Below are 27294 nucleotides of genomic sequence, written 5' to 3'. Positions count from 1 at the left end.
AGCTCTTCTGTACTGCATCTTGAATGTGTAATAACCAAATATCTGACACTAGATAAAACACGATGAAGGAAACAACGTTTAAATAAATGTGCATGTTGCATTCAGTTTGAAAAATGGATGGTTCATGCACAAAGTATCTCTGCTTTAATATTAGCAACCTCATGTAAGAAAACAGTAGCAGCTTTATGAAAATGACATCAAAATTATCAGCTGTTCTATTTTTATTCTAGGATGGAATAACGTTTGGAACACATCAGTGCTGACTGCATGTCACAGTGAACCAGTCAAACCAACAGACATAAAATATCTGTAAAATGTTTTAATAGATTTGTGGATTATCGAAAAAAAAAAAGACAGGAACTGAATTTCTTGTCAAGAGACATAACTGCATCTTGATACATAATGTGAAATAATAAATCATCCAAGCACAGAACTTATTCCAAAACAGATGATAATAAAACACAAAAACTTCAAAATAATCATATATAATTAACACAGTGTCAATCTGAAATAGTTCTTAATAAATATTTTTAAAATCTAAAATGTTAATATTATATTATTATTATAGTTTTGGGGGGATACTTTATTATTTACTGTTATTATTTTTTATCTGAAAATAATCTGTGTGCTAAAATATGAAGCAGTGGTATATGCAGTGCAATTTCAATGTCCCTGTATTTTCAACATTCATAACAAATGTTCCTCTCATCTTGCAAAAAATAAAAACTGCCTTTTAATACAACAGGGTTGAAATCAGTTCACTTTTTTAACAGTCATTCAGAAATTCAACCTCATATTTTTATCGTGTGAATAAAATAATAGCAACAATTTCCTCACTGGACTGACAGTGACACATGTTTTACTTACATTACATTTTTTACTTAAATAATTATAATCACAACTATAAACATCCGTAGTAAAACTGCACTTTTATGAACTGATTGCACTCAAAGTGAATTCACTCCAGCCCTGTACAATATTAGAGCAAATTAAGCTGAATACTCAATGGCTTCTTGAAACTGCTACAGCAAATAATATAATTATATTGTATTTATGTACATTATTTACATTTTTTTTAAATAAGTTACATAATGCACAAGTAAAAGGGTATCTATTAGGTACATATCATATTACAAAGTTCTGTGACAGTATGGCTTTGTAAATATACATTACAATATTGTCATCAGAAAAAGCAAGTGCAGTCAGATGGGACTGCCTTTCAGCATCTTACTAATGTTTCAGTGTGAGTTTTATTTAACTTTAACATTAAGTCTAACTGTAATGAGTTGTACACATTATTGATTTTGATATGGAGACCATCTAGAGCTTATATGAAAGATATGACTTCCAGCAGACTCAAAAACAGCAAGATGCTTAAAGACAGACTTCTATTGACTGTGTAGGCCACACTATAAAGCATAAGGAGTAGCCTCTACTTGCTAAGCAGCGTTTTAAGGGAGCGGGTGAGTGCGTTAGCAATGGCCGACATGGTACTGGAGTGGCGGACCAGGGCTTTCACACTGTGCTCCCCTGGTGCTCCCACGGTGGCAGCCTCAGCCGCTTTGAGCAAACAGATATAGTTCATAACGACTTCATCAACCTTTGCCACAACCTCTCTCTGCTGGTGTGAGGCCGAGGCTCCGAGTCCCCGAACCAGACACATGCAAGCTTCGCAGAGACAGCATAGCACCTGGAAGCTACAAGTTACAGCTAGCAGCATCTCCTCAGGACTGCCGTGGGCCTGTGCCATCCTCCGGCACGCCCGGCCCAATTCTTTCGACTCGACGGAGAGGAGCTGCTTGTACTGGGATACATCCTGGATAGGCATCTGGGGTCCACGATCGCAGCGACCTACGCTGGATCTCACCAGTGCAATGAGCTCACTGGCGTCACGGCGGACATCAGTGAAGCCGGAAGGGAAGCCATACATGCGGTCTTTGAGCGCGTTGATTCGTGCGAGACGGTCACTGAAGCTCATGTTATTGAGGACCTCCCCATACAGCTGCTCCCCAGCCGCGTCCACTGCTGAGCCACAGGGCAATATGGCTGCAGCAGCACTGTCATCGATATCGCTCCCACCACGGCTTCGTCTGGGCCTCTCCCACTCTATCTCATCCTCCTCACCCTCGCTCTTGCGTTTAAAGAAACAGTAGCTAAAAGGCCCATTGCATCTCCAGGGACTGGTGTCCAGCTTTTGAGAGCCCTTCATGTGTTTAGCGTCTTTCTGTAATGGAAACGCCACAGACGCCCTTCTACTGTCCACCCTATTGCCTGTAGACCAGCACGTGGTGTGGGAAGCTACAGAGCCTTGGGAGTAGCTCTTGGAGAGCCGCTTCCTCGTTGGCCTCCTCTGGACTTTGGTCTCACCTTGCTGGGGCACAGACGGTGTCAAGGGCTGCTGGCTCCGGCTGCGGGTGGGCTTATCAAACAGTACTTCCACACTACCAGAACTAGCGGTCACATTGCTGGAGCTGCGTTTGAGCTCCCGGCCCCTTTGCAGGTTATTGCTGAAGGGATCTGTCTGTGGCAGGGTTGGGGTAATGGCCTGAACGTGGTTCTGATTTGGCCGGGACTGGATGGAATGGATTGAATTCTGCATGCATCCTGAGTTGCTGGAGCTAGCATTGGCTTGCCCGGGAACAGGCAACGGAGGAGGTGGCGGGGGTGGTGGTGGAGGAGGTGGAGATTGTGGGTTGGGAGTTGGAGATGTAACGCAAGCCCTATTTCCAGTAGATGCCTGCCTGACAAAAGCTGACGGATGGTCTCCCCTTCCTAGTGTGATGGTGTTGAGATCTGCACGTTGACCACTTACACTGGGGGCAGCAGAGAAACAAAGAGAATCATTAGGACGGGGATGAGGAGACTGACGAACTGCATGCTTTGCTCTCGGGTCTGATCTGAACCAGTCCTCTGTGTTGCTACTAGGTTGGCTTCTTGACCGAGGTGGAGGACGGTTAGTGGTACCCCCACCCTCGCGATTTCCACCTGCAATGAATCCCCCATCACGGCTGATACAGCCCTCTCTCTTATACAGTGACAGCAAGTGGTCTGGGTCCATACCACTCCTCTCTAGTTCCTCCAGGCCAGAAAATGAGCTTCTCCTCTCAGCAGTAGCTGGCCTGAAATCTAGACTGTCGTTTAGTCTCTGAGCATGCATGTCAGGACTTCTCTTGAGTTTGGCTGGAAGTGTGGCTGAATGGTATGCCCGTGGATTTTTATTTGCCAGCTGCATGTTGGCCATATTAGGGTTTACTAAATTTGGGCTGAGGAATGGGGATGATACGGAGGAAGGCATACATGGGCAGCGACCAATGGTATTCCCCCTATTCTTAACCATTTCAACAAGTTGAGGGTTGCTAGTGATAAAGCGCCTGGTGTCCTTTTTCACTGCCCCTCCCATGCCTGCACTGTGCAGCTTCCCTCCCTGATGCATCTGGCTGACTGTTAGATAGTTAATCAGTTGTCTGTAGGCCTCACTACCTTCCTTTTGGTTCAGTCCCTTCAAACAGGCCTGTTGTTTGGCATGTAGGTCATTGTGGGGCCTCTTGCTTCCAGTACCTGTGGTCTCTTTATGCTTAGATGGTGTGGCTGAGGAGGGGCGGCCTGGTTCAGCCCCAGGACCGGGAGGGTGAATGTTGGGCAACATTTTCCGAAGGAGGGCAGGGTCTGCGTGAGGATGGAGGTCTTTTCCCTGAGTACTTTGGCCAGGGATGCCACGAGGGATTCCAGGTTTGTTATCTTCATAGTTTAGCACCCTGAGTAATGAGGAGGAGGAACTAGAAAGTGGGTGCCTTTGCAAATGGTGGTGCTTTGATTCAACTGCACCAGGGCCTAGGGGTGAGTCAGTTGGGGTGGCACAGGCGCTACTGTTCGTGCTGCCACCAGCATCTAGTGATGAACACAGAGAACCCTGCAGCGAACTGTGGGCCTCTCCTTGCAAATTTGAAATCCTTTTAGCTAGATGGTACTCACACAACCGTGCAACACTCTGCTGTCTAGACATTGGCGGATGGTCACTTTGTATGTCTGATCCCTGGTCAGACCCCCCTGGTCTGGATTTTTTGGTTGGGGACAGCAATGATGCTACAACTAGATGCTCATCTTGTTCAACAGCCCCGGCTCCATTATCAGCACCACAGTCCCCTATGTTTACAACATCCAAGAGATGATCGGAGGTAGAGGAAGGAGGGCGGGGAATTCTGTGATGGTCACGGGGGAGGCTGTTCATTGCAAGGCCCTCGGCTGCCGAGTTTTCTCCTAAAAAAGAATTCTGTCTCCTTTGACTTTCCCCTCGCTCACAGAATGAAGTGCGCTGGTCCAAGTCAAAGCGGATGCGGTTCCCACCACTCTCACCTCGATACCCTTCCCTTGTGCTGAAGGTGTTATACTTCCCACTGGAGTCTGCAGACTTTTTGTGATGCTTGCCTCCTGGTGTGGTGGAACTTGGGCGTTGGAGAGTGGATGACAGGTTAGTCTGGGACCTCACGTCCAAGCTGTCTGGCCCTGACGATGCGGCGTCTGGCTGGGGGCTCCGTCTTGGAGGAACTGCTGGAGGTTGAAGGTGCCGTGTTGGACTACGGGGTTTCTTCTGTGTCGTTCCTCCTGTACTGGGTGAGACGGGGAATTCTGTTTTCTCTTCAAGCAAAGGTTGGTACCCTTCCCTCGTGGCTACCAGAAGACGCATGTGGCTCTCGCTGAGCCTGTGAGTAGCAGCCAGCTCAGAGATTTCAGTCATCTCTGAGGAGTTGGTCTCGTTGCCAGAATCTGAAGACGACTCTGGGCTAAAGCCTCGAGATGTGTAAACACCTAGAGGATAAGAGATACAAAGTTAATATGGGTTATTCATTTAAAAGTTAACTTCTGTTAAAAGTGTATTGTACTGAAAATTTATCATAGACAATAGAGTAAGTGGATGTAGCCACAGTAACATCCTCCATTGGTTTGTGGACAACTGTTCTGAACCCTCATGTTTGGCATTATGGTGGTTGTCATCTTGGTTTTTGCAAACAGTGCATGCACAGTATAAACAACAGTGTGCAGCTGGTCGGTGATGTAATACAACTTGGGCGGTGCTTGCTTTTAGCTTGTGTGTTCAGCTGGAAATAATGACTGGTTGCCATCTTTCCCATATTACAGCAACAAACGGCACACTATGATAGGTTTCTGAAAACATTTTAGGCAAGAAATAAACAATGTTGTGAAAGAATATTGATCCATTATTTATCAGCACTGCCTAGTGTTACAGTTTGAGCTGAGTTTCAGAAGGCTTTGGAACTGGAAACATGAAGACGGCAGCCTGGCTGCAATGCAACATTGGCTTCACTTTTCAGACCTGGGAGTTCTGTCCACCTATTCTGCTATCTATATTTGCAATTAATGAGATCGTATATTTTAGAAATTTATACAAGTTTCTGTTGTGGTGTCATGGACATAGAAAGACAAATATTTTCTCTGACAAAATGCACAAAAATAAAAGGTCTGGAAAAAAAAATACTCAACAAAGAGACAAATGATGTGATCAAACATTACTGTGCTTGCATTAGTATTCAACAGACCTGGATTGTTACTGTTGGGTGGTGGCGGGGGAGGCCTCTGTTCAGAGACAGACAGAGCCTCCAGTGCCTGTAGCGTGTTCATGACTGCACTGTCCAGCCTCCTCTCCCCTCCCCTGCTCCCTTCCCCCTCCCCATGTGTTGGGACGGCATCAATTAACGATACTGGGATGTCATCATTGTCACACGTGCTTAGCGGCCTTCCCTCGGGGGCTGTGTCCTCGTCTGAACTGTCCCGAAAGCCTGGCGGTGGGGCTGCAATCGCGAGGTTGAGTGTCTGTAGCAGCGTGTCGTCCTCCTCATCGTCGACGCCATCGTCTCCCTCAGGAGGCGGCAGTGATGTCAGGTCGATGATGTCATCGGTAGAACCAGAAAGCGTGAGGAAAGTAGCTTTGCCTGCTGCTGTAGGCAAACCTCCTCCTTGGTTACCACAGTTTGCATCACCTCCTCCTCTTTCGTCACCCACTGGCGTCCCCCCTGTGGAGTCCTCTTCACAAGAAGCGTCGTCATCATCCTCGGCGTCATCGGTTGTGTCACGATAAAACAGATCCCTCAGCAGTGGTTCTTCACCGCCTTCCTCGCTTATAATGTTACTATAGACATGCGTCAGACCACTGAACTGAAATGGCACCCTGTCCTGTGGCCGAAAGTCTGTGTTGTTGTGCAAGTAGGGCGCTCTGTGCTCGGGCACCTCAGGGCTCTCCAGCAGTCTTTCATAGCCTAAGTTCTTAGCCTTGTTCAAGGGCGGATCACCCCCGAAAATAAATGACACTTTGGCGCTCCGAGGTGACTCTTGAGGTTTGTGTCTTGTAGCTGGGGGAAGAGGAGGGGGCAACGGACTTCTCCGTGTCTCCAGGTCAGGATTTTGGGGTTTGTGGAAGTAAGGAGAGATGCTGTTTTCTCTCTGCCCGTTGCCTGAATACTCAGAGTCTCTGTTGTAGACCTCGTCCTGGCCGGGTGATTGTTCCTCGTCCCCCAAAGATGTGCTGTATGGCCACTCCAGGACACGATCCTGACCTGCAGATAGCAGCAATACAAGGTGTTATTACTTTTATGTGTTTTATATTTTATGTTGATTAAATTTTAAAGGGGCTTCTTCACTAGACTTTTGAGTGCTTCACTTCAAGACTTTTGAGGTTTTATACTGCACTGTAAAGCATCAATTTTTAAGCCATATAATCCAGCACCAAGTCTTTTCCTTCCAAAATGTGTGAGAGCAAGGGCATTCATCAACTATCTTAACATCTTTTAATGATTTTATTTAGGGATGGCACCGATCCCATACTCGGTGTTAGTATCTGTCAGACACTGGCCAAAATCACTGGCTTGAAAAAAATAAGTACAATCTGATACGATCTATTAGCCTAAACTATCACATAAATTCTTAACTATATTTTGAGAGACGTGGCGTAAAGAGAGATGTGTAACACCCGTGAGCAGCATGTGTCATGTAGCCAGAATATGAGTGAAACCTGTCAGCAGCGCTGTCATCCTGTCAGCTGTGTGGGGTTGAGTGAGAAAGTGAGTGCAATTTATGCATTTATTTATATCATTCTGAATGTTTGAATGACGATGAACAATCAAAAATGCTGTTAAATATTCTGTGCAAAACAGTGTTAAAAATAGAAGCAGGGGTATTGCATAACTGCACTGTTATAATGAAAAACTTGAGATAACACAAAAAGACAAGGTGACTCACTTATTTTCGAGTTCGGAGCCCTGACAAAGTTTAACCAACTAATAAAGTATTATTGAGATAATTTCTTTCTTTAGATAAGCTTGAATTTTTGAGTTTTAGACATTTAAACATCTGTTGTTCAACTCATTAAACTCAAGCACCCAAATGATAACAAATCAGGTTCACAGTTCACTGTGAACAATTTTTGCAATACCTGTTTGTTGGGGGTTTCTAAATCTCAAATATTTTAGTTTATCTGCAGAAGAAAAGGAAATTATCTCCAGTATAGGGCTGCAAAACTTTGGCTATGTATTTTGTCCTTCATGGGAGCAGAATATTTGTTTCTCAGTTTGAGTTTGATGTTTTTTAAATGGCTAGGTTTAAAAGTGCATCCTCATAAATGCATGATTTCCAGCTTAGTTGTACAAGAGAGAAAAAAAGGTGGTATGGGATTGTTATTGGCAGATACTCAGTATTGGTACTGCACATAAAAAAGTGGTATTGAGCCATCCCTAGTTTTAAATGGAGTGTTTTACCAGGGCAAAGATCTTGCCACTTGTTTCTACAACACTGATGATTCAAGTAAAACCATATTGGAAAAACACACATTTTCTCATCCAAATGCAAATCATTTCACTTGAAAAGATTCAAACACCGACTGTAAACTTTGAACTGTGAATGACATCTTGACATTGTCAGTTTTTATGCTGTGCAGTGTGCTTTTCTACTGCATTTCGTGGACAAAGGCTTTGTTCAAACATGTCAGATCATCTGTTCTTCAGACAATAACAGCTGGATAAGAGCTAATAGCTTTAATGAGAGAAAATTACCTCCTGCCAGACAGCGTGAAGATTGTATTTTTGTATAAATAAGTGCCATAACTTGGAGGCAGTGTTAATTTTGACAGCAAATTTTGATTTAGTTTTAGTCATAGTCTTTTGACTAAAATGCCATTTACTTTCAGTCATATTTTAGTCTAGGTTTACTTTAAGTTAAACATCAAGTGCTCTACCTTTGTTCAAATGTGCATTCTTCTTTTTGCTTTACACATTATAATTTGAGGACAATGAAACTTAAAGTTATTATCTTTAACATGGCAATCAATCTTGTTTAAATTTATGTGTATGATATATGATCAAAGTGTCAAAGTTTCTGTCATCAAAAATTAGTTTTTGTGAAAAAACTATGGCATTAGTCAGTGAAAATAAACACTGCCTGGAGTGACCTGTGCTTTCATTATTTTTTTTAATCTATATTATCTTGACCACACACGCATAGTCAGTAATAACTCACTGCTGTCATCCCCTCCAGTGCTGTTGCAGTGGGGCATGCTGAAGATAGATCTCCTTGCGTCCACCAGGAGGCGATAGTAGCCTGCTGTTATACAGGCCAGGTTCATTGCATCACTCGACTCCATGATCAGGGTGATGGGCTGTGACAAAAAAACAAAGGGAGAGGAGGGAGAGGAAGGAGGGAAGAATGGGTGGAAGGATGTGGAAGAAACAAAACAGATGCTATAAACTGTGTGGGACAAAATAATATCCTGGACTTCTGTTTTCAGACAGAGCTGTGCTCACCCTGACGTCCAGAACGTGCAGCTCTAGTCGGACGTTGGTCTCATCCTCAGTGAGGATCTCTATGCGGTTGACGTGGCTGAAGTCGGCCAGTAGGGCCACCAGGTTGGTCCGGGCGTTGATGACATGGCTGATGCCGTAACGTGGGCCCACTAACAGCGTCACGTCTGTCTGTTTCTCCCCTTGCTACAGAGAGTAGTGCGTATGCAGATAATGACATTTAAAATGAATTAAAAAATATAGATATAGAGATATAGCTCTAAACCAAACTCAAGTTTCCTCTCAAACTTTTACAGATCCTCTCTGGAACTAATGGTCTTACCAAAAGTATTGATTTGAACTCCCTCCCTCCATAGAGTCTGAGTTCGCTGAGGTACCTCAGGTAATGCACCTTGGCCTGCAGAGCAGTCAGCTGCACAGGGAGACAGAAAAGACAGAAGTGAAATACATTAGGAAGCATTTGAAAAGAAATCACTTCAACCTGAACAGACGGACTCTATTTGTCTTCTGATGTCGGGACGTAAAGCACTCTCAGGCCATTTTGATCTGGGCCGCTGATTTTCCATTATATCCCATCATATCATTTAAATCTGATCAGAATCTGAGGAGCGGCTCTGCTGCAGTGCTTTTTATGGCTTGCTTGTGCGGACGTGTGCCTCTCCAGCCATTTAGGCTCGATGAGATTTTCAAACTTCAAACTTGGAAGTACCAAAAGTGAATTTTTGCAAAGTACTGATGCTTTCACTGCAATGTGATATACTGTGTATCGCACCTGACGCATTTTATATTTTATTGCTAAATCCTCACTTCTATACAGAGCAGATGATGTGTTTCTTATTTATCCCTCGTTTATTTATATGCAGCTGGCTTTTTTCTTCTCTTGAACGTCTCTATATTTCAGCACTATGTTTTGTTTTCTTAGGTTTGTTAGTAGCATTTTATGTACATTTCTTTATTGAAGTTGTTGTGTTTGTGTGTTTTTATAGATTTATAGTTATTTATAAATGCAGAATATTGGCTGATATATGGATATTGGAATTCTTTACTCCCCAATATCGGTATCGGCATCAGCCCTCAAAAATCTTGTCTCTGTCAGGCTGTAAAAATGATCACAATTATGGGTATATGTATGTGTTATATGTAAAGCTGCAATTATAACAACTTAAAAAATCATCAGAGTTAAAAGAATAGTTCTAATTTTTTCGAGTTGGGTTTTATTTATCTAAACTCAAACTGGTAAAATCCTTAATTTTACCCAGTTTGTGTTATTGTTTGACTCTGGTGAATCCACCAGCATGCATCAGAGAGAATCCATGAATCCGATTTGTCCTTTTTCTGTATTCTGTTGCAGTTTTTCAGCACAGACCAGCAGATGCAGAGCATATTATAATGTTAAAGTAAGTCAGGCTCCTGTGTGATTGCTTGAAGAATTAATATTCATGTTTAAAATAGTGACAGAAAGTAGAATTACGCATGTAGCCTAAACATTACTTTTAATGTATGTGGTCTCTGAGCCATGAAGCGTTCGATGAAGCTGAACGTTTAGGCAACATCATTCATCAGCAGGCAAATTAGCATTGCTCCATGCCCAATTTAATCTACTTGACACATCTTCATGTAGTGGATGAAGGATCGTAGCACATGCTAAACACACCTGAACTCTATATTTGTGCATACAAAGTCTATAAAATGTCAGTCATACTAGAGGGATATTGATCTCTTCCCTCCCAGCCCGAGCAGTTTGATGCGCCAGTTCATCATCTGCATTCACGGTGGCAGCTGATATTCACTCTCTTCATTAAGGAGAAATACAGCCAAGCAGCACCAGCGAACTGACGTGCAATTCAAAACATCGGCGCTCAAAATTAGCTTTCTCATTACGGTCTTGAAGTTATCATTCAGCCCTCGCCAAAGAGACGCTGCTCATTCAGTTTTGTGGGAAGGTGGCGGTTAGAACTGAGCAAGAGTTTCATAAAAACAAACTGACTTTTTTTTTTTTTTTAATGGAGATGTCTGGTTTTCAACAAGTAAGGTCAGACATCTCATTAGCTTTTTATGTCTGAGACTGATGGTGGGAAAATATTACAGGATTACACAGTCGACTAATTTTATTCTGAGATTTAAATGCAACCTCAAGAGATACATGGTACCATATTAAAGGGATAGTTTTGATATTTTGAGGTGGAGGGAAACAGCCGTTCTATAAGACAAATATCGCTCTCTCCAAAGCCACCAGACTCCTTTGACAAAATCAGTATTTTTACCTCACAGGACACAGGAGTTGCAGGTCTACTGCTGTGTCAATCTGTTAGTTTGATTATTTTATTCTGTGACTTTTGTGAGCCCGAACTATCCCTCTAAAACCCTAATGGATGTTGGGCCACAAACTCAAAGCCAAAAGTAAAAGGAGGAGTTCATTAAACTGACTTCACCCTGAATATACATGATATTCTATAGTAAAAAAATAAGAAAGAGCAAAACTACAACTGTAATTTCCTGCTTCCCTCTCCTGTCTGTGGCACTCTGCCCCATTCGTTAGTACTGCAGATGTAAATCTTTAAAAATGGGTCAAAAATTTATGGTGTCATTTTTAAAAAAAAAAGGCAGAGTAATTTCCTAAAACAGCTGGGCTCTGTAGTTCTTAGAAGTAAGAGGAAATAATGTTCAGCAGGGATTGTGGTGAGTATTTATGGCAGCAGGACTTTGTATGTGGGATCGACTCAAACTACACGGCCCACGTTCATCAACATGGAACCCAGTGCAATTTGAGTACACGGCTACAGCATGTCATTCATTGTTATTTTCATCTTTTCATGTCATGAGAATTGTTGTTCATTTCACCGCCTCAACATTTGTTGCAGAGAGAGAGAGTCTGACTTAAATAACGCCATGTTTCATCAGAGGAGGCTTTCTGACAGAAAAGTAAAGCAGCAAAAATATCATAAATATAGTAACAGATACCCAATTTCCAATGTTCAGAACTTCTTTGGCCTCATCCACAAACGTTCATAATTTAGTTTGAAAGAGTTTGTGTCTCCTCTGAGATTCACCTGCAGCCAACCTTATTTGCATGACAGCTGATAGTAAATCACTCGCTAACTGTGAAACTGTTGCATGGGCTGATTTTGTTTTGGCGGGCTGCTGATTTGTACGTGTCAGAGGAAATACGGGGGTCACGCCGGCCGCCTGTATCATCAAAGCAGTTCCGCAAAGAGCCCAAAAGTTCACCTGAAGTTGGATCAGAGGCCCCTGACTGGGCCATGTGTGCGTGTGGATATGAATATCTTATTATGCACGCAGTTTGACAATGCACTTGTTATCCACATTAGCATTCAAAGTCTGGCCCGACAAAGGGTCTTAGGTTGACAAGGGTGAGAACCTTTGCGAGGTTGAGGATGGCAGCGATGCTATTTTAGGATATTGCATCAGAAAACAAAGAGACAGTGTGTTTGTGTGCATGTGTGCGTGTGTCAGAAATTTTATTAACAAGGGCAGAGGAAGACAAAGGGAGCCGCTTACTTTTTTCCCCGGAGGAACGAGGTTCTGGTTGGTTTTGAGGATGTGTGTCAGAGCCTTCTTGATGTTTTTCTCCTTCATGCTGGACAGCACAGCGGGCGGCAGGAAAAGCGACAGACCCCACTCCTTTCTGTTGAGAGGAGATTGATTTCGGCATAAAGTCACCCTCAGAAAGAAATACGTCCACCAAGCCCGGGTTAAATCAAAAGCTAGAAATTGGATGATGTCTGGTCTCGGACAAGCCGTCAGTTACAGAACAGAACAATGACTTTCTCTGTGGAAAGAATGTCCCTCAATAAAACTTTGTTTAAAAAATGTGAGAGATTCTTCCCAACAACTGGGGAGGTTTTCCTCACCTGAATCCTGAAGGACAGAGGTATACAGACTGTAAAGCCTCCTGAGGCAAAATCTGACATGTGATATCGGCTTATATAAATAAAATTCAACCTGATTTGAACCACAGAAATGTTGCCGGGTGGAAATATACCAATAAAAGCTTAACATCTAAAGAGAAAACCTGCCTCAGTAAAATGACAAGCCCTGATGATAATATTGTGAGCAGAATATTAATCTCGCACTCAATTAGTTTTAGTAAAATGTTTCTTCTTAGTTCCTGTATCATATTTAAAGCCCAAATTCATTCAGATTAATGCATCATAATTCATCCTAATTAAATTCAAGTGCCAAACACACTGTCTGCACATGAGAAATCTGAATTTCATTGGTGCCAGTAAAGTTTCAGTTTATTTTCACACTTTTGGAGAAAAATCCAAAATGCATCACTGCAAACACCATGTGAGAACGTTCACTTATTCGTCTATTGGTTAGATGTGTCTGAGCAATAAAGGAAATACAGGAAGAAGGTCCTGTGTCCTGGACCGGTGCATATTTCTGTGAGAGAAACATCGCTATGCAGTTTAATGTGGAGCAAGGGCATTTGGCAGTTGGCATTTGCTCATAACTGTGGTTATTATTGCAAAATAATATGGGGCCAGAACAGTAACACTATAATTTTGGCACTGAAAACAAAATAAGGACATCCAAAATCTCAGAAAAAAAAACACCAGAATACCAGGAAAACTATCAGATTGTTTTAATTTAAAAATGCACTACTTTGGCTCTCTCTTTCTGTCTGTAGTCATCATTATTCTGTGGCGTCACTCAGTGTCTCTCCCACAGTATTATCTGATTGGTTACAGGTCAGAAGTAGTAGCCTATCAGTGCTTTACTTTTTAAAACTTTGGGAGCTACTTTGTTTATTTATCAAAATGTTCAGGTGCACATTTTGATTAAAGAGAACATTCTGTTTTAATTAAACATTACGCTAAAAAACATTCAATTGCTAAAATCTGCATTAATATAAAAAGATATCATTCAACTGCTACTGTGATTTGATTGTTTAACTGGAAAATTGTGGTTTGAAAAAAATGTCTCCAACCAAGGAAGGAAAATAGGACAATGAATTAATGTATCCCTGCAAAACTTCTGTAAAACTTTCAGAAAAGGAGGAGGAGAATCATTTATTATTGATGCGCAGCTCCAGGCTATACAACAGTTTAACATTCCACATCATGTTTGTAGTATCAAAAGCACACACACGCCCTGATTACAACTGCATTTACACGCAAACTTACTGGATGTATTTGAGCGAGACCTTCTGGCTCTGCCTGGTTGTCATGGTGAGGATGTACATCTGCAGTGCAGCCAATCGCAGCGCAGCGTCGTACTTCAGCTCCGGGCCGAACCGCTCCAACACCACGTCGTTACAACTCTGCAGAAGCAAAATTACATAAGAATCCCAAAGTCCGGTTTTTGGGGACTGTGAAGGGCATTTCATCTCTCCATCGAGCAATTTGTGCAGCGGCGCATCCCTACTGAGCTGAAATAAGCTGTTCTCAACCTTCGTGGCTTGAGATTCCTTCAAAGGGATGCAGTTTCCAGTCCCTGACGAGGGACTCTGAGGAACAAAACGGTGAACTCTGACAAGAAAAGATGATTAGCTTTCCTTCTCCCGGGCTATTTCACGTCACTAATTATCAAGAGGAATCCTAGGGAGAAACAATTTATTATTTCAGTGATAATAAGTTTATATAATGATGGCTGTAGGTGAGGGCATTGTTTGCACATGAGCTTTTTGTTTTGACAAGCTGAAGAACCACATTTCTAAACCATCTACCACCTACTTCATATCAATATGGCTGCTGTGGAAAAATGTCTATAGACTACATTTTAGAAAAGCGGAGGGATGTTGGATTATTTGAAGTGGGGTTGTATGAGGTACAGCAAGCAGAGAAGGGGAGCACTGCTTTACTTTGCCATCAGACAGCCTTTCTGATGGGTAATCACCTTAAATGTCTAAACTAACCAAACTCCATAAGCAAAATCAGTAATTCCACCTTGCAAGAACACAGGAGTTTCTTGTCCACCGCTGACTCCATCTGTTAGTTTGTCTGTTATTGTCTCACTTTGTTGAATCCAAACTATCCTTTTAAAACACAGAAGTCACACAATATCAGTTTAATCAACGCAGCAGTAGACCAGCAACTCCTGTGTTCTGCAAGGTAAAATTACTGATTTTGCCTATGGAGTCTGGTTGGTTTTGAGAGAGTGATATTTATTTGGCTTATATAACTGCAGTTTCCTGGCAGAAAAAGGCTTTCTGATAGCAGTGCTGTTTTAGTTTTTAGTTGTAGGACTTCAAGGGTGATTTCGCTCACCTGTACATAGAGGTATTCAAATGCCACAGCGTCTCTCCGCAGCAGCTCCACAGGATCTCTGGGCACGAAGCTGACTCTGAAGAAACACTTCATCTTGTCACAGCCAGGCCTCTGGGTCACCTGGACGCACGGACAAGGAGGGAGGAAAGAATCAAGTAATAGCGATACTATGATGAAAATAACCATTGCAAGTAAAAGTTCTGCCTTCCAAATTTGATTTAACTAAAGTGGATGGTATTATCAGCAAAATACAAACATGTAAGCGTCAAAAGCAGCAGAATGGCTCCTCTATTTTTACGTCTTGTTTTATGTCCCACAGGTTTTGGGCTGCAACTAACAATTATTCTCATTATTGATCAATCTGTCGACCATGAAATGTCAGAACACTGTGTCCCAGATCCAAAGACGCCATTCTTAAATTTCTTGTTTTGTCCCCAACCCAAATATGTTCATTTTATTGTCACAGAGGAACCAGAAAATATCCACATAATGAGCAGAGAATTTGACCTTCTTTGCTCAAAAAAAAGTAAAGTCTAAGCAGCTCTAAATGAAGACCAGTGGTATTACTTGTTATTCAAACCACTTTACAACCTAAAGACATGGTTGTGTAATTCAGCAGCAGAAAAAAAACAACTTGCTGTGCATTTGATTTCATTTCTTATTCAAGACAAAACCACAAGACCGGCATCGTCTTTTAAATATTGATCATATTTAATAAATTATTTAATGTGTGGAGAGGGCGAGGGGAGTCTATTTTCTTATTCAAGGACGAGCAGCCTTCACCTGCACACACACCTGTCACCAGGACTGACACTCAGGTGTGTTACAGTATGGTGTGTGTTTTATCAAGCATGTCGGGGAAGAAGAGTGACTCTTAAACATTCATCCGCCGCTGAGTGCTCCACGTGCACGGCTTCGCATCTCAGCTGTGTGGTATGAATATTAAAATTGTCCTCTTGTGATCCCGCAACCTCATTAGAATGTAGCGGGCACCGTGGGTGAGTGTGTGTGTGTGTGTGTGTGTGTGGTGTTTGTGCATTTGTGCAAGTGTGTGTCTATGAGAGGGTAGATGTAATGTGAGCTGTCGCCCCTGCTGTGCCACTGCTGATAAATGACACTGGGGTCCAAATGCTGCTGGAATACTGAGCAGGAATGTGTGTGTGTGTGTGTGTGTGTGTGTGTGTGTGTGTGTGTGTGTGTGTGTGTGTGTGTGTGTGTGTGTGAGGGAGAGACAGAAGAGGAGACAAAGAAAGTGAGAGAAGAGGAAACATCTCCTACCTGAGAAAGCATCTCCTGTTCGTGCAGGAGAAGCAGTTTGCTTCCAGAGCCTTCCGTCCTTTGCTCCAGTACAAGGGAGAAGTGCTCGATGCATTTGATTGACAGCTTCTCTTGCAAGGTCAGGATCACGTCCTGAAGTAAACACACCACATGAATGTTTAATTAGATAAGTTGCTTAATGGTGCTGTGTATGTATGAGTGAATATCTCATATGCCACATTTCCACCGCAGGAGCTTCCCTGAGGGACTCGGAACCATTGCAGGAACTTGATAGCTGTGTTTCCACCCAAAAATACCAGGAACTTTTGGTCCCAACGACTATTATTTAAGAGACAAAAAGGTTTTTTCCTGTTGTCTGTGTGTCCTAGTTCCTGTGTGTTTCCACCGTAGGGACCAGGCTCTACATGATTATTTTACCACCCAAAAAGTTCCTGCATGGGTGGAACTGCGGCGACAGAGTACAGATTTTTGGTGAAACAAAAAATTTATGCACTTTTCAGTTTTAATCTACCATTAAATTACACCATATGTGCACCAACATATCAATCAAACAGTGACTTGGGATCGCCGCTACTGATTTCCCTTCACTAATAAAAAGCACAATATTTTTCCCAAAGATTGTTTGTTTGATCTCCAAGATCTTTTTCAGTTGTTCTCGCAACCATCTGCCATTTGTTTCAAGTTTCTCCAGTTCTGCAAAGCATCTCTACAGAGCTGGGTGGTCCTATATGCACACTACACACGTTCCTAGGGCCCCTGCAAATTACACAGGGGTCCCCTTGTGTCAGAGTTTACACCTTCGATGAGAGGATGAGGCAGAACTATCCTGGTTGCAAAGAGAGAAAAAATGGCGGGAACAGCACTGTACAGTTGTGGTACTGTTCGGCTACATGTCATGAAAAAACAGCAACGTTAAACTGATGTGAATCTCTCTCTCTCTCTTTCTGTCTGTCTGCTAACCTGCTGTCAGTGCACCTCTTGCTTGCCAGCCTCTTCCAGGGCTGTTCTAGTGAAATACAACCACAGCATTTATTATGTTTGATAAACAGGCCGCTGTGTTTAGAAACCACAGCTCAGAAAAGATAACCGCGACGCACATGAACACCTGTTCATATGCACATGCACGAAACAAATCCAGCTTTCCGGCAACGACCTGTGTTTGGAGTCCAGGCAGCATGTGAGCATGATGGCTCTCCTCCCAAGCGCACATCATTTTGCGAATTGCATAATATTGTAAAGACTGCTTCTCTATTTCCCTTGTGCAACTTCTTGTGGGACAGCAGTATAAATCAATCAAGTAGCAGTGTTTTATACTGACTCACTTTTAATTTTGCCACAACCAGTTTAGTTGGAAAATTCTGAATCCAGAACCAGTGTTTTGGTTTGTAAATTCTGGGCTACTGTAGAAACATGACACATAAATAATGCTGCAAATAACTATTATGTATCTAAGGCTGAAGAAGTTTTGTTAAGATGACATAACCGTATTCGCAGTAGAGCTGAGTTGCTTGCTTCACGCCAGGAGCCATGGCGGATCGCAAATGAATAAGAATCTACAAGTCAGAAAATGAAAATATGCTCTTTGCCACCTTTGCCTGAATAATGAGCTGCTCAAACAAACGGAACCCAGAAAGTGATTGAATTTCATGGTCTGTGTGTGTGTGCACCAAGACACACTAATTTGCACTCTAAATGAATTTCTCCCTTTGTAATTATAGATGCTGCAGAGACTGCTAATTTTGCCGAGTACGCCTTAAGGGGTAGAACACACACACACATGCACGCACGCGCGCGCGCAAGCTCGAACAGACACACACCTTGATAGAGGTACTGCTGTCGAAGCGAAAAGATTTTGTCTGCCCGTTCTCCAGGTAGACCTTCAGGACATTTGGCATGAACAGAAGAGAATTGTCCTTCACCGGGTTCTGAAAAAGAGGAATCTGATCAGAGTTTTTTCGATCTGTGTGTTTGTTCACTTAAACAGAAGACAGATGAAGTTTAATATGTGACAAGAGTTCATAAAAATATCATTTTTATAACACATTTTTATAATTGTTTTAGCTGTCTGGTGTTAAACTGTATTATGTGGTAAATGGCAACCATCTGGCATTTCTTATGTAGGTCATATATAGTGTGTGTGTGTGTGTGTGTGTGTGGTAGAACTGACTGGAACCTGGCCGTTTATAATGACCTCCTCTGCAAAGCGCACTTTGACCGGATTGGACTTGAGCATGGCTTTTTTGGCTGCACTGATGAACGCTGACTTAGGGGACTGGGAGGCAAGCGTCCAACAAGAGAGACAGAGAGAGAAGAGAGGAAGAAAGAGACAGACAGATGGAGGGAGAGAGATGAAGAGAGGCATAAACACATGCTCAAATGAAGGAGGAGGAAAAAAAAACAGGTTTCCAGCACATGAGCTCAACATGTAACACAAGAAAATCAACAAAACATTAACAACATAACCTCTCATTTCCTGAAATTGGGACAGTGCAAATTAGGTGTGAACAAAATGCTTTTTTTTTTTGCAGTTTTGGTTGCCAGAAAAACAATGCAATGCAACACAAATTTAAGAAGAACACGGGGCAGGATGACTACATTTTGTTGTTTTTCTACATTTTTTTCGGTTGCAATTTTTTTTTACAGTAAATTTTTGCCACTAATTAGGCAAAAACTAGAAATAACATGTTATTTATTACAGGGGTTCTCAATCTTTTATAACTTGCTAAACAATGTCCGAGGACCACCTTCCAAAATAAATGAGCAACGAAGCATAACATGTTACATGGAATTATGCATTTTAATTTGAAATTTTATTTTATTTATTGGAATTCTTGAGCATATTTAGATGCAAAAATGACAAGCCAGGTCCTTATTATTTTACCTCAAAGAACATGGGAGTTGCAGGTCTACTGCCTGCTACTGTTTGTTTTATTGTGTGACTTGAGGGTTTTAAAGTTAAGTCATTTTCACTGAAGTTGCACAGTGACACAAACAAGCCAACAGATCGAGGCAGCAGTAGACCCTGTACCTGTCCACAGCAGTACATTACTGAGCTTCAGTGCTGGTCGTCCTTCTCCAAAGTGAGGCTGTGTGCTCTGTTTACTTCTGTTCGTTGTCCAAACAGGAGTAAACAGTGCATTTGCTGGAGACTATTTTTAACGCTGGATTAACACACATTCATTCTCCAGTGAGAATGAATGGTGAAAGTGGGAATGATTCAGCATCGACAACAGCTTAGTTTTATTCTTGACCTTAGAGACGGCGCTCGACAAAACATTCTCGCCTCACGGTCCGTGTAAACGTTGTTCGAGAGCTTTCACACATATCGCATGAGCCTCATCGAAAGAGTAGGTTACCCAGGTACTGGACAAAGTGAATTTGCTGCTGTCCTTGAAGTTTTCATGGAATCGTTTTTTGAAAAAGAAAAATGTAGACTATCACTAGCCTTGTCTTTTATATGCAGGGCAGAGTTTAACAGGCCTGGATGAGAGTCCAGACCTGCTTCAACTGAGGGAAAATTGGAGGTAAAAGCCACAAATCTATACCTCTCCATGTCAAGGGCAGACAATGTCCTTGATGGAGGTGGATTTATTTTGCAGGAGAAAAGTTATGAGAATTCAGAGAAATGCTAGAAGATACTTAGTCATCACGGCCCTGTTCTTGTTTCTGGATTTATAAAAGTATGAATTATTGTGTCCTTTTTGAAAAATGTAGCCTGTGTTATAAACACACATATATAGAATAACTCTTTTATTTCAGCACTGTTTTTGATAAATATATCTGATACATAAAACCCCTTATGTTGTGCTCCAGAATTAGAAAGGAAAAGGTCATTTGCAGCAGCTGATGTACTCACAGGATATGGTTGGACAACAGTCAACATGATGGATTCTTTGCAGCTCCTGAGGTGAGAAGACAGCAAATCACAGAGTCAACAAAATCATCTGAAAACAACAATCGCAGCAAACAACGATGGCAGATAAGCAACTGGGACTTGATTAGCTCGGCTGAAATGGAATGAGATGCCTCTGGCAATCACCACGAAACAAGTAGACACACGCACACACACATATGCACTCATTAGTTTCCCATTTAATAAAACATGTGACAGTATTTCTGGCGAACAAGACACGATTCCAGTCAGCGTAAACTGTGCGCACCGAAAGCTTTGTATTTTTCTGTCTTCTTATTAAATGTGAATATTTATTCTCAGATCATTATGAGATGATGACTGTGTTTGTTTGGTGAGCAGAACTGTATTAACCATGCAGATGGATGTAAAGCATGACTAATATTTGGCAAAAAACTTCATTAGAGTTTTGCATAGTTTTGCAAAATTAAAGAAGAGATTTAGAAAGATCTTAAAAGCAAATTAATGATAATGACTTTGTTTCATCATGACCTTGTCTGGCACTTTTCTTCCTGTTTTTTTTTTGGCTCTGATCAGTACTACACCTGCTTTTTAATTTAAAAATGACAAATGCGGTCCAGAATTGCCTCAAATGAATCACATAAAGCCAAATAATGTTTGAATACTGACTGAAGCAGAGGATTTTATAGCTTATGACAGGTTTGCAGGGTTAAATCACTCTCACTCACCATGAATGCAGACCTGTGTTTGAATGTATTGAGATTTTGACAAACCTGCCTCTGCCACATTAAAACAAAGGAGGCGAGCAGAATTTTGCTTGTGATGCTCAAATTTATCAAACAAGAAATTACATTTGGACGTTCCAGGAACAATGTCCAGATCTCTCTGGTGGTTACTGGGGCGCAGATCAGATAAAGTAAAGTTCAGTCACAAGCCATTTTTTTCCCCAGATACGATCGTATAAAGACCCGAGATCCATCATCTCAATGGTAATATTCAAAGGGCTGAAGCTGCCTGTTCCATTGATAATAAATCCATAAAGTCTCTTAACCAATTATCAACTGTTGATGACAGTGATAACTGGAGAGAGACTGGAAAGGCAGGGGAGACAGAGAGGGGATGAATGATACTGGAATCGAACCCAGGCTGCTGCGATAAGGACTCCAGTGTTTTTGTTTTGTTTTATGTTTTCTTCATGTGTACTTATTGTGTTTTATTTCAGATTTTAGGTTTTTAAGATTTAGGAGGCTGCACTCTACAGAGGAGCAACAGAAAGCATCCTGACTGGGAACATCACAAACCGGCATCATGGGATCAACAGTGGGGGATAAAAACTGCTCAGAACATCACTGGTGGTCCGGACAAATGAAACCCGAACTATGTGCACTGGCATTGCCAGATTCGATTCAAGCTAAGTAGAAAAACATCTGTTTGTAATATGAATGGACTGGCCCTTTAAATTCTAGGTTATCAATACCCTTCAGTGCAGGGTAATGATTTTGCCCTCACCTGACGAGGTCGATGACTCGTTCTCTAGGAGCCGAACTGACGGGTTCATCATTGATCATGATGATCTCATCGCCTGGCAACAGCTTCCCCTCCGATGGACCACCTACACACACACACACACAAAAGATTATCTATGAATGAATCGGTGTAAAAAACAGCTGATTGGACTCTACAGACGTGTGTCAGTGTACAGGATGCTTCTAAGATGCTTTTCTGCTGAATAGGTGTGAGCATTAATAAACTACAGCGTCCTCAAGCACATACTGTATGTTCCTGTCCTCTAAATAGAATATTCATTAGTTCAATTGTCTGCTTGGAATTCAGCACTCATTGATTATTGAGATGCCTAATCACTGTGTGTGTCTGTGCAGCCACTGGAGCTGACAGGTGATAGGAGTGTGTAAGCAGTGGTTTGGCAGTAATTTGGCAATCAGCCAATCAACCAAAATAAACAATACTTCCAAGAAAAATGCACACACACACACAAAACATTAATTTGTATTAATTTTCCTTCTCAGATGAGATCAATACTACTTAACTTGTGCAATCACGGGTTGGAGAAGCCAGCAGTCTGCATGGGTTCCTTCTAAACAATCATCATAACAACTGTTTGCACTGATAAGCACCCTTCAAACAGTAAGGAGGAAGGAACTAATGAAACCGTTCAGTGCACTCTTTCATCATACAAACTCTCAAATTGTACAGTGATAAGGCCTCATTAAGATATCAGGGCTTGTTTTGTTCCGGTTATTTTATTTATTATTTAGTTTTTCTTATAGCATTATATCATCCCTCCAGTGTTGACTGGTTTTAGTGCAGCCACCGCGTACCGCCCTTCTTCCCGTCAATCATTTGACACTAACAGGAGTGAATGCACCTCTGCATCAGGAAATAACCCCTGTGTTATTCTTTGGGTAAATACATGCAGTTAAAGTCAGGCCTGCAGTTTTGAGATCAAGTCGAAAACACTGACACGTTTATATTCTGTTGTCTTACTGTCAATCATTGAGTCAACTGTGACCAAACTTCAGCACTTCACTCAGTAAAAAGTGAAAAGTACCCTGAGATAACTTGTTAAGATTTAGTGCCATACAAAAAGACACTGATTTGATTTGACTTTGAGGGAATAAAGAACAAGATTAATCTGCCAGAATGTTGCTAACATTGTAAAAGCAAAAATGTTTCAAGCTAAATATGAAGGATATGATATCTTTCCACATATAAAGAATTTTTGAAAAAGCAAAAACCCATAAGAGGCAAGATTGGTGGTGAAGGTCGAGTCAAAACATCCACGAGGCCGAGACAAGTCCAGAATAATAAGAAAAATGTCTTGAGGCTGAACTAAAATACTTCAGCCGTGGTTGGAACATGAGTTCAGTCACTATGGACAGCGTAAGGCTCATGTAAAAATCGCTATCTATCTGAGAAAGAAGCACAGGAAGGCAAAAAATCCCACTTGAGATAACAGAAAGTGCACAAAGCAAAAACCACAGCCAAAATTAGATGACTGGGGTTTAAAGTAAGCATTTTCCAATGTTCCAAAAGACTTTGTATGAAACAAAAAGTTTCTTTCCAGCAGTTTATTCCATCAATAATGATTTAAAGCCCCACTGTGTTAGATATGACAATTTCTGACTTTGTGACTCCCTGTGGTAATATCGCAAAAACACTGTTACCCAGCCTTACCTGGCGTGACAGAGCGGACCACCACCGGTTTCTCGCTGCCAGCCACGAAGCCGAAGCCCAGGACCGGGTCCCGTCTCATCTCCACCAAGCGAGGGGCGGGGGGGACCCCGTCCAAGTGGACCTCCTCCAGGGAGCTGCTCTGGGACACTTGGCTGGAAAAGACAGCAGAGGAGGAACATGGTGACTAAGAGGAGATCGTAAAATGAGTCAGCAAACAGATTCATTTCAAGCGGACATGTAGTTGTTGGGGGCGAATCAAGGGTCAAACCTGGAGGGTCTGTTAAAGACTGTGACACAGTGCACATTAAAAATCCAATCAATGCATTCATCCCCACAGGAAAGATAAGTTTTAGCTCTGAAAGATAACATTAAACTTAGAATGAATGATTTAAGCTATCTGATGGGCGGTTCATAAATCAGAGCCTTGGCTCAGGTTTGGTCATTAGCACAACATCTCATGCTTAAGAGCCACTTATAAAAAGGGAGCACAGGTCCTGCATTCATAAAACGTCTCGGATTTGCAATCTGGAACCAATTTGCCTCTTAAAGTCTGCAGACTAGTCCAAATAAAAGTGTACTGATCATTTAATCAAGTCACAATTCTTCAATTTTAATATGTAAAGGGCTTGTGCGTCTATTTTTATATGCACTCTATAAAGGGCTGCTCTCTTCTTTATTGCTGCAACTATCATCGGCATTGTTGTAAAAAATAAATGACCCAACTGTTCCAACATTTTTTCAGTGACGTTTAATTTAACTGTTTCTGTGGTCAGGAGAATTAGCAACTCTCTTTTATAACAGACACAAAGACAGTTACAGTTAGTTACTTTCTGCCTTGAACCTTTAGCTTTAGCGTCAGTCATCATTAGCGCAATAGCATTAATGTAGCTGTCATGAGCAGTTTAAGATCCATCTTACAAACTTCTCTATAAACAAAACTAGTCACTGGAAGCATTAAAATGTCAGCTAGAAAGTTACTCATGGAGCTAACGTTATTTTATTTGCTAGCCAGCTACAGCTGATACAATCTGCCACAGTCAGGTTTCATTTCAGCTGGGAAAATCTTCCTCTCTGACTGTTGCTGATATTTCCTGGATATCTTTTCCGGCTAACTTATAAGTTTGATGCATTTGTTAACTTTTATCAAGAGTCATTTTTATCTATGTGAGTGTTCAGTAACTTCAGAAGCTGCTGGTTTTTTTTTTTTCCAGTTCTATGCGGTGGATAAAGTGATATCAATATTGATGTACGGCCAGAGCAAGCAAGCAGGAAGTTTCAAGTTGAGCATTGCATTTTACTCTTTTGAAGTTTATTTCATCATTCCTGCAGCATCTCATGTTGATGTCATCCAGCATATGATTGCAATGCAGAATGGTGAATCTGGAAAAGCTTCTTCTTTTTGAGGGACTGACACTAAAACATGATGGAAATTTCTCCGATTCATGACTTTTATGAGAAGTGTCGGGGCTGCCAATATTTAATGCAACTAATGCAGGTTAATATTAGTGGAATTTCACACTGTCCTTTTCTTTGCCTTATTGCAGGTTGCTCGGGCTGAGAGCACCACTAAAACGTAGATGTACCACATTAAATTAAAACTTCCTGCTTGCTGAACCTCAGATGTCTGTCTCGACCGGGACACTGAGAATGCAGAGTGCCTGTTAATTAAGAGGTGATATAGGCTTTCAGTGGGGTTAACTCATTCTCCCTCTGTCTCCGTTTCGTCCTCCCTCTCTCTTCTCACAGCTTAAAGAGCTCCCTTGGCAGCTGTCGCTTCCTCTCTGCACATTAAGTCCGGTACAGGGTGTCTATTGTTACCTGGCTGACATCCACTCCATCTTTGTCAGCCCCTACTGTCCATAAAGCAGAGCTAACCTTCACATTGTCAGAAATGTGTTTGCAAATGCTGCTGAAATTGGGTGGAACTACATGATTTTGGCAATGCTCGCTAGATTAATTTAGGTCACACTTTATTTTACAGTACAATAATAAAAGGGTCTTATATTGTCTGTTGGTTTTTGTCAAATTTGACTCAAAGTACGTCTTGTTATTGTACTGTAAAATAAAGTGATATTGTTTTCAGATTATGCATGATCAGTTTGGCTTTATCCGTGGATGTTTATCTAGACACACACCTGCAGCTTTGCCTAAATCTGCCCTCGTGATGAAGCATGTACCAACCATGCGGGTTGTGACTTTATCTCCGACCAATCCGGATCAGTCTCAATCTCTGCCCCACCTTTCACCTTCCTTCCCCTCTTGCGCTTCCTCACTCTCCCTCTGATTGCGGCATTGATCTGTATTGTACATATGGCGCAGAAATCTCAGACTAAATCTGTCTGTAATGAAGCATGTTCCAATATGTGACGGAGGCTCATCCTCCTTGTCAGGGTCGGTCGAGTTTAATCCCACGGGAGGGCAGAGCGAGGATGTCAGGGGGTCAGGGGAAAGCTGCACAGAAAAGGTCAAATTCTGTTGTTGCTGCTGGTCCTGGAAAAATTGGGATGCAAAGTTCTGGCTTCTTGTCTTGTCTCATATCAGCAGTGTTTGCTGAGGTTTGTATAATGTAATGTAACCAAAATCAGTCCCTAATCTTACCCAGGTGGTTGGAGATTCCCACTGTGCAGCCAATACTTTATTTTATCTGCGTGCTGTGATTGGCTCAGGGGTACACACCCACTGCACAAAGGTTGACACCCAGTCACAACCAGAGCACAACAAAAAAAGACAATACAGTCAGAGAGCAGGCTCTCTTCAGATTAGACACAGTCATGCTCCTCTAGTGAGTTACATACATAAGTCTTGTTTTTTTTTTAGGAAAATCCTACTCATTCTACCTTTAAGTTAATATATTTATAAGCAAAAGTCTTTATCACAAGCAAATTTCAAAGAAATTCAATGGATAACCACAATAAATCACTGCCATGTCAGAGTTACATAACAAGATTAAGAGACATAGCTAACCTTTGTGTAGTTTAGTTTTATGTTATTTGCACAATAAAAATAAAGAATATACTGTATAACACATAGAAAGGACAGTAGCTGCAGTGCAGGAGAGGAGTCCTTCCCTAAAAATCGCATTATTGTTCAGCAAAACTGAGCAGGACAAGCACACATCTACCTGGCACCTTAAACTTAAACTGTGCATATAAGAAAAGCTGGGTGACAATATGATATACAGTGCGAGACTATATTAATTTGCCAAGGGTCAGACATTTTTCTCCATTTTGTTTCTATCTATCTCTGGCTAATGTGGCAAATCAGTGAGCAGGAATGAATTATAGCAGTCTTGGATTTGCAGGATTTTGTGTCAATGTAACCTTGATCTCTCAGGTATTAACTTTGTTCGGATAGGCCTGTTAAACTTGTCACTCCCCTAATTTGGCACTTAAAGATACTTAGAGATATACATGACTGTCTGGTAGACATCTTGGACCTTTTCAAGAACTAGTTTGCAGTCCTTCAGGGTAGGACTGCAAGCTGGACCTGAAGGCTGCTGCTGACCTGGTGTTTAAAGTTATTTTGCACCACTCTGCTTCTCCATTCACAATACCAGCTTCCTGCTGCAGCTCACATCCAGTAGACTGGAACTAGGTGGCTGAAAACACTTTGGGCCTACCTCGTAAGGCAGTTCGATTCCTGAAAACCACGAGATCACTGGCCGGACTTCAACCTACTTGTGTTCATAGTGCCTCAGACCAATTAGCATGCACTCAGGAACAATTGGCATGGTTGCTGCTATAGCATCTGTTATATCAGAACTCAGGAGTATTTCTATCTAAAACATATCACTCACTAGCAGATCCACAGCAACAGGAAAATGAGACAAATACTGGGTGTCAGAGGGTGAAGACACTGCACAAGGACAGTTGTGTAAGTGACACAAAGATGAGTTTACAAAGCACATACTTTA

At 41.8% G+C, this 27294-nt stretch overlaps 1 protein-coding gene across 4 annotated transcripts in view; it reads right to left on the bottom strand.

Moving 5' to 3' along the window:
- Positions 1-239: 239 nt before the first annotated feature.
- Positions 240-27294, bottom strand: part of LOC146304823 (FERM and PDZ domain-containing protein 4-like) — a 77832-nt gene continuing 50777 nt past the window's right edge. For 3 of the 4 annotated variants that reach the window (XM_084713831.1, XM_084713832.1, XM_084713834.1), the window contains exons 3-16: positions 23382-23533; positions 21696-21798; positions 20172-20217; positions 18483-18587; positions 18133-18240; positions 16316-16447; positions 15038-15157; positions 13955-14091; positions 12324-12450; positions 9127-9216; positions 8808-8990; positions 8524-8662; positions 5556-6569; positions 240-4806 (exon numbers count right to left, since the gene is read on the bottom strand). In XM_084713831.1, coding sequence (XP_084569957.1) covers positions 1433-4806; positions 5556-6569; positions 8524-8662; positions 8808-8990; positions 9127-9216; positions 12324-12450; positions 13955-14091; positions 15038-15157; positions 16316-16447; positions 18133-18240; positions 18483-18587; positions 20172-20217; positions 21696-21798; positions 23382-23533 — 5830 coding nt within the window. In that variant the 3' untranslated portion in view covers positions 240-1432. The remainder of the gene's footprint in view (positions 4807-5555; positions 6570-8523; positions 8663-8807; positions 8991-9126; positions 9217-12323; positions 12451-13954; positions 14092-15037; positions 15158-16315; positions 16448-18132; positions 18241-18482; positions 18588-20171; positions 20218-21695; positions 21799-23381; positions 23534-27294) is intronic. The other variant, XM_084713833.1, reaches the window with a different exon arrangement.

Source organism: Lutjanus erythropterus, chromosome 24, assembly GCF_056507025.1.
Source record: "Lutjanus erythropterus isolate fLutEry1 chromosome 24, fLutEry1.hap2, whole genome shotgun sequence".
NCBI classification, from domain to species: domain Eukaryota; kingdom Metazoa; phylum Chordata; class Actinopteri; order Lutjaniformes; family Lutjanidae; genus Lutjanus; species Lutjanus erythropterus.
The sequence above is the reverse complement of the archived record's forward strand: the minus strand, read 5'-3'. Positions and strand labels throughout refer to the sequence as shown.